Source organism: Macadamia integrifolia, chromosome 6 (genome assembly GCF_013358625.1).
Source record: "Macadamia integrifolia cultivar HAES 741 chromosome 6, SCU_Mint_v3, whole genome shotgun sequence".
Taxonomy (NCBI): Eukaryota; Viridiplantae; Streptophyta; class Magnoliopsida; order Proteales; family Proteaceae; genus Macadamia; species Macadamia integrifolia.
This window is the reverse complement of record NC_056562.1, coordinates 6201950-6216543: the sequence shown is the minus strand read 5'-3', so window position 1 is coordinate 6216543 and position 14594 is coordinate 6201950. Positions and strand designations below refer to the sequence as shown.

Here is a 14594-nt window from a genome sequence, read left to right as displayed (position 1 = left end):
AAGCAATTTCCAACCAAATGTTGCTTAAGTCTTGTGGCCCCACCACCCATAAACTTCTTGTGACAATAGTTGCACTCTGTTTTCCTCTTATCACCATCAATCGGCAATCCGTGTTTCCATGCAAATCTCTCCACTATCTCGACTCCTATCACATCTCCCACCTCCTCTTCCTCTTCTCCCTTCTCCCTTCTTCGTCGCCTCCTCTGTCAACCATTATATATCACCCTAATGCTGATGCATAGAAAAAAAAATGTCATTATTAACTTACAACTTACAAGTATATGGTAGCTACTATAAAACAAAATCAAATATGGTATAACATAACAAGCATAATGTACGCTTCAAAACAATTTAAAATTAATCTCATATTCTTCCTTTATTTTTAAATCAAAACAAAATATTTTTCTCTATTTTTTATTTATTTTTAATTATTAATCTATTTATCCTTTTTTTTTAAATAAAAAAAATATTTACCCACTGAAAAAATAAATTGATTCAATAGAGTCGTAGATCAGCCAATGGTGAGTAACATATATATAATAATTCCATCAAAGCTATATGAACAAAAAAAAATTACATTTTATGTTGATCGAAAATGAACTTTTTAAACCAAATATATATATATTTATGAACCAAAAAATTTTTTTTTTTTTGACTCTATGAGGTCATAGATCGGCCTCTAGTGTCTAAAATATAAAGATCTAGCCCTAACCAACATGTATTTATGTTACTATTTAAAAAAAAATGGTTTTGGGGAAAGTGGTTTACTTTTCCAAAACTTGAAATGCGTATTTTCAACTTGGAGTGATCTTCATTGTAATAGATGTGATGGTGTAACAAATTAATTGACAATGGACTGATTTTGTGAGTTAAAGCAAGGAGGCGAAATTTCGCCGAGACAGTCGAGTTGGATTCGAAACTTGACTCCCCCTCATGAGATTGAGTATTTATAACACATCCATGTAACATTTCGGTATCTCTCCAAAATGGTACGCGAAATTTTGGCGAGATACCAAAATATGTTGTTCCTTTTTGTATTTCGCAAGTCATTTTGACTCGTTAAAAAAAAAATCCAAAATTTCCGAGATATCGCCGAGATTTCAAACCATGAAAGAGAGTAAATCTTCAAGCTGTTGTTTCTCAACTTCAAAGAAATTGTAGAAAATTTGAACACAAGCACTGCTATCCAAGAGTTGCTGAGAATGAAGATATACCTCTCTCGATTTGGGGAAGAAGCATAAACCTATTTCTCTCAACGCCGGTTTTGTAGCCAGAATTGTTAAGGGAAGGGTTGACAAATCGTTCTTTACCGCTGCTGCTCTTCACTGTTTGGAGATGAAGACGATGGAGGGTATGTAATGGGGGTTTGGGGGTTAAGAGAAGGGTATATCGGGTAGTTCAGATTTTATGAGGGTATTTTGGTATTAAAAAAAGAACAGCTGGTATCAGCACTTAAGGTACATTCCCTAATAGAGACTGACGGTAAAGGGTCCGAGTGTAATTGTCAGTTTGGTGTTTTGTTAATATTGGCATTCTCTAGGGGGTGGCACTGTAAATTTCCCTAAAAAAAGAAGGGCATAACCAGTGCACAAGGTTCTTGCATGTGCGAGGTCCCGCGGGGAGGGGGGCGAGAACTACATAGCCTTACCCCGAGAATGTCGAGAGGCTGTTTTGACCTCTTGACCACCAGGTCACAATGTTCGTACCTTACCTTACTCTGGCACTATTTACGCTTAATTAGGGAAGCCAGCCACCTGTGCTCTCAAGGGAACTTCCAGTCCTCTTTGAGATAAAGTCTGCTAATTCCCTGCAAGATGAGTTCACTAGGGGTGGGGTTAATAGGGAAGCAATATATGTGGGTCCTTATCCCATTGAGTAGTCCCCCTTTGAAGTTGAATGGGGGTTCCCCTTCCTCTATCGTCGTTGTTGTACACTATCTATATATCCTTTTCTACTTATATGGCAATAAAATTATTGTTATCCATCTAACAAAAATTCCTCTTGTTAGTCGAAAGAGAGTTTTGGCATAACTTGGTACAATAATAAGTCTCAATTTTAGCACCAGAAGCACCTATTTCCAGAAAAGCTAATGCATCCTTCATGATTATTGCACACAAATGTATTTTCTTCCAGTATAAAGTTGAGATTTGATTGTGATGTTTTATGCCCATTTGGATTCTGTAATGACTACTTTATCATAAAGCTGTAAGGATGCGTTCCTGTCATAATTTATAATGACGATGAAAGTAAATCTAAGTCCAAAATAAAAAGGGGTACATGCAAAGCAATTGAAAAGGAAAATGAAAAAAAAAATATATATATATATATAGAGCGAGAGAGAGAGAGAAAGAATGTTTTCTGTGGGGCAGTGTGGCCCCTGTGCGTGCCGGGGGGCCAATGAGGGCACGCAAGTGCATCTGCCAGAGTGGGATTTGAGCATTAATGGGGGGAGCGCAGCATCATTTCGCATTACACTCCCCCACAGAAAACGTACGTTCTCCCATTATATATATGTATGCATATATAATATAAATTATGAAATTACATCTGTATAAGATGAGAAATTATTACTATTATTATTTTGGGTGCAAAAAGCTGTTGATTGAAGATGGCACCCAAGAAAGTTACCTGAAACAGCCTTCACTCATATTAAGGTGCCACTATCAGCTCAATAATTGAAGTTATTAGAGAACATTTGAAAACATTTTCCCCAAGTGAACCTGAGATATACAGTATTGTAACAATCTAAGAATCAGAGACCTGCAATAATGCAATTCTAAAAATATTAGCCTGAAAACCCCTCTCTGCTTGAAATGTAAGAATTGCTCATTTCATTCTGGATCTGACCTGAATAAAGAAAAAGTCATCTGTACAATTCACTCCTGTCCTCCAAAGGAATCGACCTTTGAAGACCACTCAACACACAATGGACATGGGGGATCCCGTTTGTCAGCCTCAGATGTTCTCTGCTCCAAGCAGTCCGCATGATAAACGTGGCCACAAACTAAGACTGCAACAACAGCCAGATCACTAGACGACATTGTGTTTCCCAAAGCATAAGCTTTACGTCTTAACAGCTTCATACATATGCCACACACCATCTTAGCTGCATCAGGCGATGCTGCATCCCTTACCAAGGGACTGCACCTTATTCTGTCTGGTCCATGGAAAGGCCTTCTCTCTGGGGGAAGAAAGAAAGAAAAAGGAAAGATAACCTAAGAAAATGCGAGACAATTAATAAGTTCAGCTTAGATGAATATTTAGGTTACCTCCATGATATCCAGACTCTGAGCTGCATCGACTAGCTAACTTGAAAGAAAGTTTCTCATCACACAATGGAGAAGCACCCTTGCATAGTGAGCCTAATGTATCAGCATGGCTACCTGAGTTTCGCTGAGAGTAATGATTGCTATAGTTATGCCGTGAGCGTCTTAAGAACATTGCACGACTAAGATTGTAATGATGATGTGCATGTGAAGGGTGTGAATTTTGCAGCTTAACAGAACTATCTGTGGTGTCAATAACAGATGAAAGAGGATGTACTACAGCAGAATCAACTGAAGAAACACAAGGGGAAGATTTCTGCAGGCAGAAAATAGGTTAATTAGGGAAGAAATGTAAGGCTCGGCCCATTTTCAATTAATTTTAAGAGAAAAACAATGAAATCTGGGATGAGAAACTTAATATTACAATAAACAAGATTAATCAAGTAACTAACCACTTCTGATGACAAATCCATTCCAATGGAACATGGCATGATATCTGCAGTAACAAAAGAAACCAATCACCCTAGTATCATAATGAAGGCGTGTATACTTTTCACATCATGTTATTCACATTAAATATAAATAAGAAATGAATAGACAATTTTTTTAGTTCTATGCCTAAATTTAGGACAGAACTAAATAGTTCCACTTTTTTTTTATTCTGATTTTTCATCAGAAGTAACTGACCACTTCTGATGACAAATCCATTCCAATGGAACATGGCATGATAAGTTCTATGCCTAAATTTAGGACAGAACTAAATAGTTCCAACTCTTCCATTTCGGGGAAGGAAATCAGAAGGCTATCATGTCTGATCATGAAATACTTGATCGTGAAATATCGATTGCTTGTTGACCCTATGAATCACGTGAAAGTAGGATAATCCAAAATTCGGGAGACAAAGGGTTTCAAAAAAATTCTTGGTAGAAAAAAAAATGTGAGTGATTAATTTCTATTCTTCCCAGGAGTTCCGAGGAACTCTGTTTAAATCATGCCAGTGGATTCCATACGGACCATACCTAATCTATACAACAGCTCAGTCTAATCCTAACTAAATGGGGTCGACTACATGGATCCTTGCCCTCGATCAGCTCTATTCGAGGTCATACTTGATACAAGGCCTATGCTATGCATGTCTTCTCTCACCATTTCTCCTAGGGTCATTTTAGGTCTACCCCTGGATTTTCAGTTCCTTCAATCTAAATCAAATTACTCCTTTGTATTGAAACAGTGAAAGGCCTCTATTGAACATGACCATGCCACCTTAAAGCTTAACCTGTATCGGTGCTACTCCCATATTAGCTCTAATTTGATCATCCTTTACTTTATCTTTCCTATTTTGCCACATCCATCTCAACATCTTCATCTCTACTACACTGAGTTTATCTACATGATGCTTCTTAACTTCACAACATTTCGCACCAGACATCATAACCAGTCATATGAATATCCTATAAAATTTTCGTTTAAGTTTTAAAAGAATACATTCGACCACATAACACTCCAGAGTCCGGACAAACCTCTCCACTTCATCCATCCTTTTTTAATTCTCTATGAAACATCATCCTCTATATCACCTTTTTTATTTATGATTAATCCCAAATACAAAAAATAATCACTTTGTGGAATCTCCCTCTCTTCAATTTTCACCACCTCATTATCCATCCTATGTAACTAAATTCACACCCCATATACTCCGTCTTCATTCTAAACTCAACTCAACTCAGCCTTATCCTAACTAAATGGGGTCAGCTAAATGGATCCTATTTCTCCAATCAGCTCCGTTCAAAGCCATACAAGATTCCAATCCTTAGCCACACATGTCTTGTCCTCACTACTTCTCCTAAGGTTATTTTGGGCCTACTTCGAGTACATTTAGCACCTTCAATTTGAAATAAATCCCTTCTTCATACTGGACCATTCTTAGGCCTCCATTGCACATGTCCATGCCACCTCAGACAAGTTTCTCTCAACTTATCATGAATAGGGGCCACGCCCATGTTTACCCTAATTTGTTTGTTCTTCATTTTATCTTTCCTACTTTCACCACTCATCCACTGAAACATCCTCATTTCAGTCACATTAAGTTTGTTGAAATTTTTATTTCTTTGCTGCCCAATATTCAGCCCTATATGTCATTGCTGGTCGTATAACTGTTTCATAAAGTTTTTTTTTTTTCAGTCTTAGAGGTATGCATCAATCACACAACACTCCGGATGAACCCCTCCATTTCAACTACTCTATTCTAATTATTTACATAATATCATCCTTTATTTCTCCTTCTTTATTCATAACTGAACCTAGGTATCTACAGTTATCACTTTGCGGTAACTCCCTATCATTAATTTTCACCACCCCACTCTCAGTCCTATTTTTACTAAAGTTAGACATTATATACTCTATTTTTGTTCTACTTTTTTTAAACACTAGATTACGTAGCCTTAATTGTTGTTTGAACTTCCTCAACCCACCACCAAGTCTCCCTAGATGAGTGTCGTATTCCTTTAGATTCACCTAGAACATATTTAACTATATTTCAAATATAAGCAACCATCTCGATCAACATTACATTAGGGTCATCTAAATCCCACCTTCCATGTGAAACTAATTTAACAATAAATGTCTTTATGTTTTCACCCTTTAAGTTCTACCATCTTATCCTAGGGCAAAGAATCTCATGACTCTTACAATTCGGCATTTTAAAACACATTTAAGGTCATTTATCTATGTTGCATGGTTAAGCTGTCCCCTGCCATAATCTTACAATATTTACATGATAACCTACGCTCGTCCAATTAGAAAGAAGCCTAATTGGATATTATGTACTCCACTTTTGAAAGTTATTAAATGTTGTATTTACTACCAATAAATTGTAAGCTACCGCAAAATCTGAAACTGAAATCTCTTCTTTTTCCATTTCCAAAACCAAATCCTCCATGAATTATTACATAGCCTCTATTATCCCTTCCAAAATGCCCATTTAGATCTCCTCCTATTATAATCTTTCATTTTTATTAACTCCTTGCGTTAGATCATCTATGTGCTCCCAAAATTGTTACATGGTACTTTCATCTAATCCCACTTGAGGTGTGTAAGCTCTAATTATATTCTCTCCTTTCCTAATATAAGTTTGATGGATATTATCTTGTCACTAATTCTTTTAACATCTACGACATCAATACATCATTATTTAAATCTTTATCTACTCTTATTTCCACACCATTTTTATTATTTGAATCCCCATTATATTAAAGTTTATAGTCATTTAAAGCCTTAGCTTCCACTTCGTCTCTTGTATAAAGCTATGTTAATTCTTCTTTTTTTCATTACATCTACCAATTCTAGACTCTTTCCCGTTAAAGTTCCTGAGTCCCAAGATGCTAATCTAATCCTCCGCTCTTGAGCTAGCTTCTTTACTCATCCATTGTGCAAAACCCCTTATCTACATGTCATTGCGTCTGGGTCATAGCACAGTGTATCGCTTCTGGGGAATGCCCTAACATAAGATTGATATGACATAATTCCTAATTATTATTCAATAAGACCCATGCACAAAAGGCAATTTAGCTAAATTTTTACGTGCTGGCTGCCCGGCTGCCTACCTGACACACCAGAACAATAAGAAAGTTGAACTATTTAAACACAAGAGACAATCCAACGCAATCATATGCAAACAACAAATAGAATGGAGCAACAAATAGCTAGAACTAACAAATAGATGGAACATTATATAGAACCAGCAAATATATGAACAGAACAGATATGAAACAGTAACAAAAGAACATGAAATAGATAAAATCATAAAAACGACAAATAAATGAACCAACCAATAGATAAAACATAAAATAGCAGCAAGAAAGCACAGAGGAGAACAAGGATCTCTCCCTTCTGCCAAAGAAGAATAAGGAATTCTTCTCTTCAAGGGAAATTTTTTTTCCCTTCACACTTCTATGGAAATCAAACAATGGTGGAAAGCAATAAAGTGATAAAATGGCTGGCAGGGCTGATCTTCACATGGAGATGATAGTACGGTAGATAAGAGGGATGGCGGAGCAACACAATGACAAGAAGTGATTTCGTTCCCTTCACCAGTTTGGAGAAACCCAGACCAGACGCAGCCTAATCGAACACTCAAAGGCTTTCGCTCTCTCACAAATGCAGAACTGATCCTTCCCAGCCCCAAAATCCCGATTCACAAATTCCACACTAAAATCAGCTTATCATTCATGAACTAGAGTTCGCATAGTTATGGATAACTTTGGTTAACACTCTTTCAAGCACAAACAGTACAAAGATAAAGCTTACACAAACAGACAAAGGTAAAGCTTACAAAGCACAAACAGTACAGAAATTAAATTTACAAAACATATTGAAATCCGAGATAAGATTCCTATCTTCAAAATTTGCTATTGTCAGATGAATTAGAGTCTAGCATGTTGTTATAGTAATTGTTCTCAAGGAATCCAAAGTAGTCTTCTCTGACTGATTCACGAGCAAGTCTTGGAGAATATCATTGAGGGCCTTCATTCCCAAGGAATTGTTGTATTTGTTGCTTGGTTAGAGGTTCATCAGAAAAATGCTGCAGGAGAAGTTGCAATATGGGGTTGCAACTGGTACTGTCCATCTTGAATTTGAACACTAAGGAAGTCTACTGTGTCAATCCCAATCTAGATCTTGCTGGGGGAGAGCATAATACCATACTAAAGGATGAGTGGGTAAAATCTCTCAAGCAATTGAAAATGAGATGGAAGAATGGAAGGCCTTCATGCACAACATGTGTTGTACCAATAATGTGGATTATAAGACTGTTCCCTCTTGTCTTATTAATTCTACTTAGACAGCATGGGCCCTCAAAGATATTCTTCACGACCCGCTTGTGAATCAATCAGAAGAAGAATACTTTGGATTCCTTGAGAACAGCTGCTATCCAACATGCCAGACTCTAATTCATCCAACAATAGCAAATTTTGAAGATAGGAATCTATCCCGGATTTCAATATGTTTTGTAAACATTATCTTTGTATTGTTTGTACTATTTGTATTGTTTGTGCTTTGTAAGCTTTATCTTTGCATTTTTTGTATGTTTGTTCTTTGTAAGCTTCATCTTTGTATTGTTTGTGCTTGAAAGAGTGTTAAGTCCGAAGTTATCCATAAATATGCGGACTCTAGTTCATGAATGATAAGTTGATTTCAGTGTGGAATTTGCGAGGTGGTTAATTAAAGCAGGCAACAGAATATCCAACAGTGGACACGGAAACCTCCAAAACCCAAAACTCCAAATCAGAACCACAGAAACCCGATCAACTTCTATGGCAAAGAACGCAGTCTCGATCTAGAGGTGTGATTATCTAAGACTTACGATTTGATGCTGGTCTTCTTCTTCAATCAACCATCACTCTACCAGGCATTAGAAAGGAATGATAACAAACTTGCAATTTGAGGCCGGTCTTCTTCTTCGCTCAACCACCGCTCTACAAAGTGATTGGAAAAATTCCTCCAAAGCCCAGACTCCGAATCAGGGCCTAAGAAGCCGATTAACTTAAAGGGCATAGAACACAGCCTCGAGCAAGAGGTATGATTCTGTCAATTTAATTTCTGACTGTGGGTCCCTGTTGTAACTATGGTTGCCAATAGGAAGTAAGTAGATAAAATAGTGTAAAAAGAAGGATTCAATGGGAAAAGATAAGGAATCAGACTTCGGACTTGCAATTTGAGGTTGTTCTGCTTCTTCGACCAAGCCCAGCTTTAATAGACCTAAATATTTCATCTTCGTTCTACTTGTCTTTAAGCCTTCTGATTTCAAGGTTCATCTCCATAACTCTAACTTAGCATTAATCCCTACTTTTGTCTCATCCGCCAAAACAATATCACATCAGCAAAAAGCATACACCAAGGAACCTCATCTTGATATGTCTCTGGTTAAATCATCCATGATAAGCGCAAGCAAATAAGTGCTTGACGTAACCTAATTGTAATTGGAAATCAACTACCTTGACCCCCCCACCACAGTGCTTACACTAGTTAACACACTATCATACATATCTTTAATTATGTCTACATTTGTACTTGAAACACTTCTCTTATCTAGTACTTGCCAGACTAACTCTCTAGGGATTCTTTCATAAGCTTTTCCTAGGTCAATAAAGACCATGCGCAAAAATACTTACAATGGCTTTGTCGTGGATCTTCTTGGCATAAAATCAAATTGGTTCTCGGAAATAGTAGTTCTTGTCTCAAGTAGGTTTCAATAACCCTCTCCTATAATTTATAGTATAAACTTATTAGTTTTATGCCTCTGCAGTTATTGCAGCTTTGACATCATCTTTATTTTTATAAATTGAAACCACAATGCTTCTCATCCATTCATTCGGAATTTTCCTTGTACTCATAATTTGTTAAATAGCTTGGTTAGCCAAGATAAACCATAGATTCCTAAGCTCTTCCACACTTCTATTCCACAAATTCCTAAACTAAATTGTGGCTCTTTCTCATGCAGTCCATACCTAATATATAAATGCTATAAATTCAAAGATCAATATTGTGAACCTCCAATAAGGCTCAGTGATGCAGATTTAAAGGTGTATTCAGGGAGAAATAAAGGCCAGAAACAGGCCCAAAATTAGGCTCAACCAAGGTTCACGGTATCGGGTTTCGACCTCTGGGGAGACCGAAATTTTGATGGAAACCTAGGAAATTTCGAGGATACCAGGGAATTTTTCCCGGTATGGTGGAAACTTAGGTTTCGACCCCCAAACAGTGTTTTTTTTGTCTGATTTTTTGCGTATAGCCTATTTTAAATATTTCTAACACATTCACATCATTAGTTTCATAAAAAAACACAAAGTCTTACTTGTGTGGTGAACCAAAGGTTCGATAATCATTACGCTGACTTGTTGACTTTAAATTGTAAAACTTTACTACATAGTCTACAATCTACATCAAAAAATAACACATAATCCAAATGATCCTAAATAAATAAAAATATTACATCATCAACAGTTATCTATCAACACTGAACAATAGTGACTCAATTACTCAACACTCGAAAGTAGTGACTCAATTCCAAGTAAAGTGTCTAGGCGGTTCCATCCAAGTAGTGACTCACTACCCTCAAGGCACACATGTTATCTTTTCTAACATTATTTAGTAAGCTATATATACCTTATATCATAAAAAATCAACATTAAGCCACATTAAGTCATTAAAATCAACATTTAGCCACATCAAATCATAAAAAATCAACATTTAGAGAAATGCTTTTGTTTTATAATAAGTTTGATTGGTCAAATGATTTTTATTTTTATATAAGACTTTTTGTATTAGGAATAACATAAAATCAGCTTTCCAACAAGTCTAAGATTACTTAAATCTGAGTTGTAATGACATAGTTATGCTTCGGTCAAACTTATTTTTAAGTGCACGAATGCTATTAAAATCGCCTGAATGAAAATAATTTTAGGGATATCAATACAAAAGAATATTTTACCAGACTTTTGGTTTTTAGCAATGTTTTAACATTATAGGATTTATAAAATTTTCATAATTGAGAAAAAACCCAGCATTTAAAAGTTGAATAGCGCCCCTATAACCAAAACCCAATTTTTCTTCTTGGACTGGGGAGTTGACTTTTTATCCTTTAGGAATTTGTTTTTTAAACTATTTTTATTGGATTCAAATAGGGGATATTTCCTTATTTATGAATAATATCTTAAGTAAATAAACATTTACTTAAATGATATTTTTATTTACTTAAATGATATTTGGCATAAATAAGTGCCAAAAAATGAAAATCTCCACTGTTTCTCCAAGTTTCCCACACTTGGGAGAAAAATTGCACAAGAGAAGGTTGAAATTTCCCATGTTTCGGTCAAAACATGGAATACTTGGTCGAAACCTATTGAAACTAGGTCGAAAATGGGAAACCTGGTCAAAACTTGTCGAAACTATGTCAAAATAGGTGATTTTTAAAATCCCCTATGGTTTCGTTTCGACCTGGGTCGATACTTGCGAAACATGCAAAATTTCGCATGTTTCACTCGAGTTCTCGAACCATGGGCTCAACAACTTGAGTATTTTAACCAGCCCACGATATGCCCCGTTATAAGTTTTAGTCAGGCCCATCACTACTTATCACTTAAGCACATTAAGAGCTTTTAAGTAGCCATCAGTCAGCCTTATGAATAGGATTTTGTGGGCCTATGTGACTATAGTTGTCACGGCGCCAAGGCGAACCAAGGTGGTGGAGGGTTGTCTAAGCGCTTAGGCGAGAAGGCGCCCCGCCTTAAGGCGAATAAGGCGAACAAGTGTTATTTTTTATTTTTCTATTTTCTAACATTATTTAGTAAGTTATATATACCTTGTATCATAAAAAATTAAGATTAAGCCACATCAAGTCATTAAAAATCAACATTTAACCACATCAAATCATTAAAAAATTAACATTAAGTCATATTAAGTTATAAAAAATCAACATTTAGAGAAATTCTCTTATTCTATAATAATTTTGACCAGTCAAATGATTTTATATTTACATGAGACTTTTTGTATTAGTTATAACATAAAACCAGCTTTCTAACAAGTCTAAGATTACTTCAATCTGAGTTGCAATGACAAAGTTATGCTCCGGTCAAACTTATTTTTAAGTGTGCGAATACTGTTAAAAACGTATGAATGAAAATATTTTTATTGATATCAAAGCAAAATATTATTTTACGTGACTTTTGATTTTTAGCAATGTTTTAACATGATAGAATTTATAAAATTTTCATAATTGAGAAAAACCCCAGCATTTAAAAGTTGAAAATCGCCCCTATAACCAAAATCCAGTTTTTGTTCTTGGATTGGGGAGTTAACTTTTTATCCTTTTGGTATTTGATTTTTAAACTATTTTTATTGGATTCAAATAGGGGGTATTTGCTTATTTATGAATAATATCTTAAGTAAATGAAATATACTTAAATGATATTTGGTATAAATAAGTGTCAAAACACAAGGCGACTGTCGCCTAGGCCCCAGGCAAACCACCTAGACGCCTAGTCGTCGCCTAGGCGACGCCTTGACAACTACGCATGTGACTGCCACATGGGTGTTGCTACAAGTTATTTAGCTTCTAATTCCCCAGCATGGCTCACTCCACATGCTCCACATGTGTCATCTAGCAAATCATATGTTGAAAGATAGCTTAGCTAAGTATTTGTTTCAATTTTATTTACTTTTTCTTTCTATATATCTTAGGATCTCATTCTAAAAGATCCAAATTAGATTGGCAGCCAAGTAACCCTTCCCCATGCATAAGGGTTGCCATTCTTGTAATAGGTTAATTGCTATTATAAATGAAAGAGGAGGTGCATGTTGCCCACAATTTTGGTTGAACAACATAATGCTCTTTTGTGAGTTTTTGCTGCTGTTTGTATCAGTTGCATTCCTATGGTTGGTTGGTGGTGAGGCTGACCTAGGGTTAGTGATGATACCAAGTCATATCCCCTCTACCCTTCTTCTATCGTCTCTATTTCTCTTTCTTATTTCTCCTACTGTGCAAACCTCTCTCCCTTCTATCGTGGCCATCAATAGGTAACTCCTATTTTCTCTTATGTCCTTCATTATATATGTCACGTCCCTATTGGATACTCACTGTTTTGCAGGCTATTCTCAGTTTTCTTCGTATGATTCCTGGTTCAGCCTATATGATATCAGTAACTTTGTCATATTATTTCTCTTATTCTAACCACTGGATAGGCTTCAATTTTTGGTATTATGATCCCTATCCTCTTCACGACATTCAACCATAATTTGGTTGACACGATTTAGTAATTCTGTTTTCTCTTAGTTTCTACTTTCTGGTCTTGTTTGTTTCTTCTAATCCAAACGTTAGCTAACCTTAGTCTATCCATTAGGCCCTCCATTTGATCCAAATTTCTGCCATAGATCATCAATATTGTCTCACTGTAATTCTGGTTTCCTTTTAGTTTTCTGGAGTTGTCTTTTCAGCCTAGAAAACCTCATAACTCAGAAACTGAGTGCTGAATCAGGAGTCCAAAATTGACCAACCCAAACATAACATGTAGATCACAACTTTCAGATAAGATCTCAACCCCAGGAATTAATAATAGTTAAGCATAACCAAATGGCCTTGCAAACCAAGCAATATCCACTGCCATGATCAAAAAGGTTAGTGAGTGAAGCAGCAGATGAAACCAATGAAGCAGTATATTATCTAAAAGTAATATTCAGTAGCTACAAGCTATGATGGTTCAGAATTAACTTGTTGGGAGAGAGCTGTTTTAACTTAAAACTCAATGGAACGATGAGAGCTCAAACTAGTGAGAATCAGCATCGACATGAGCAGGGAAAAACACGGTAATGCTGAACCCATGAGAGTAGAAAATGAGTATCAAAAGTGCTGCATAGTTGAAAGGAGAACTGATCTTAAAGAAGTACACAGCAGTATACATTTAATTGACATAATCAAGACATTGTCCAATCAAATTACAAGCAGGGTGAAATTGATCCCACCAAAAACCAACAAGTAATCACAGGAATGCACCAAACTTTCAGATCTACACATCTGTTGATCTTGCAAAATCAGATTTGTCATATTGCATTAGCCTCTTAAAAGGCATTTGAGGCTCAATCTTTGAGCTTTAAAGGACATTTAGGCTTAATCATTTAAGTTGTATGCCCTAAATGTGAGATGCATGATGACCATCACTCACTACATGAAAACTATGTCTTCTGCACTTGTGTGAACCAATGGATAAAACCGTCAGTCCTAGTAGCTTATGGTTCATCCTGACTTTAGAGATGTTTAACCCTCCAGGTTTGAAAAGTTGTTAAAGAACCTGAAGTTGAATCCTCCCAATTATCACAGATTTTAGAGGATTTCGGCAACTAAATCAAAAGACAAATCCCTAAATTCAGTCAAATGTTTCTCGCTGATGTTTTGAGGACGAGTAATTCACTTAAACTCAGTTATGATAGTCGTCTTTGGGAAGCTCCAAAATCTTTAATATTGTACCTTTGGTGTATCCCTTAATTCTTCAAAGATGTTTTTGATCTCACTATTAATTTGAGAAAGGTCAAGTCCATGGCATTAAGAAAGATATAATCTTTTCCATAAATACCCTTCATTATAGACTTGCTTAGACCTACTTGCAACATAATATATCAAGCTTTCCATTAAATGTGACAATTTTCAAAGAGATTGCGGAACTGAGCCATACAAAGATTGGATAAAGCTCAATCCGTTGACTTTTCTCTCTTTGAGGATGAGAAGTTTATAAACGACAAAAGTGTAAGGAGCAAAAATCAGTTGAATTCCCTTCTACGTTC

General features: G+C 36.0%; 1 protein-coding gene across 9 annotated transcripts in view; it reads right to left on the bottom strand.

Annotated features, from left to right (window-relative positions):
- Window positions 1-14594, bottom strand: part of LOC122082025 — a 35544-nt gene that overhangs the window by 19475 nt on the left and 1475 nt on the right. For 2 of the 9 annotated variants that reach the window (XM_042649519.1, XM_042649520.1), the window contains exons 2-5: window positions 3719-3762; window positions 3270-3582; window positions 2848-3181; window positions 2629-2760 (exon numbers count right to left, since the gene is read on the bottom strand). In XM_042649519.1, the coding sequence (XP_042505453.1) occupies window positions 2877-3181; window positions 3270-3582; window positions 3719-3762 (662 nt within the window). In that variant the 3' untranslated portion in view covers window positions 2629-2760; window positions 2848-2876. Of the gene's footprint in view, window positions 1-2624; window positions 3182-3269; window positions 3583-3718; window positions 3763-3953; window positions 4793-8625; window positions 9019-14594 lie in introns of those variants that run through there. The other 7 variants (XM_042649513.1, XM_042649515.1, XM_042649521.1 and 4 more) reach the window with 6 other exon arrangements.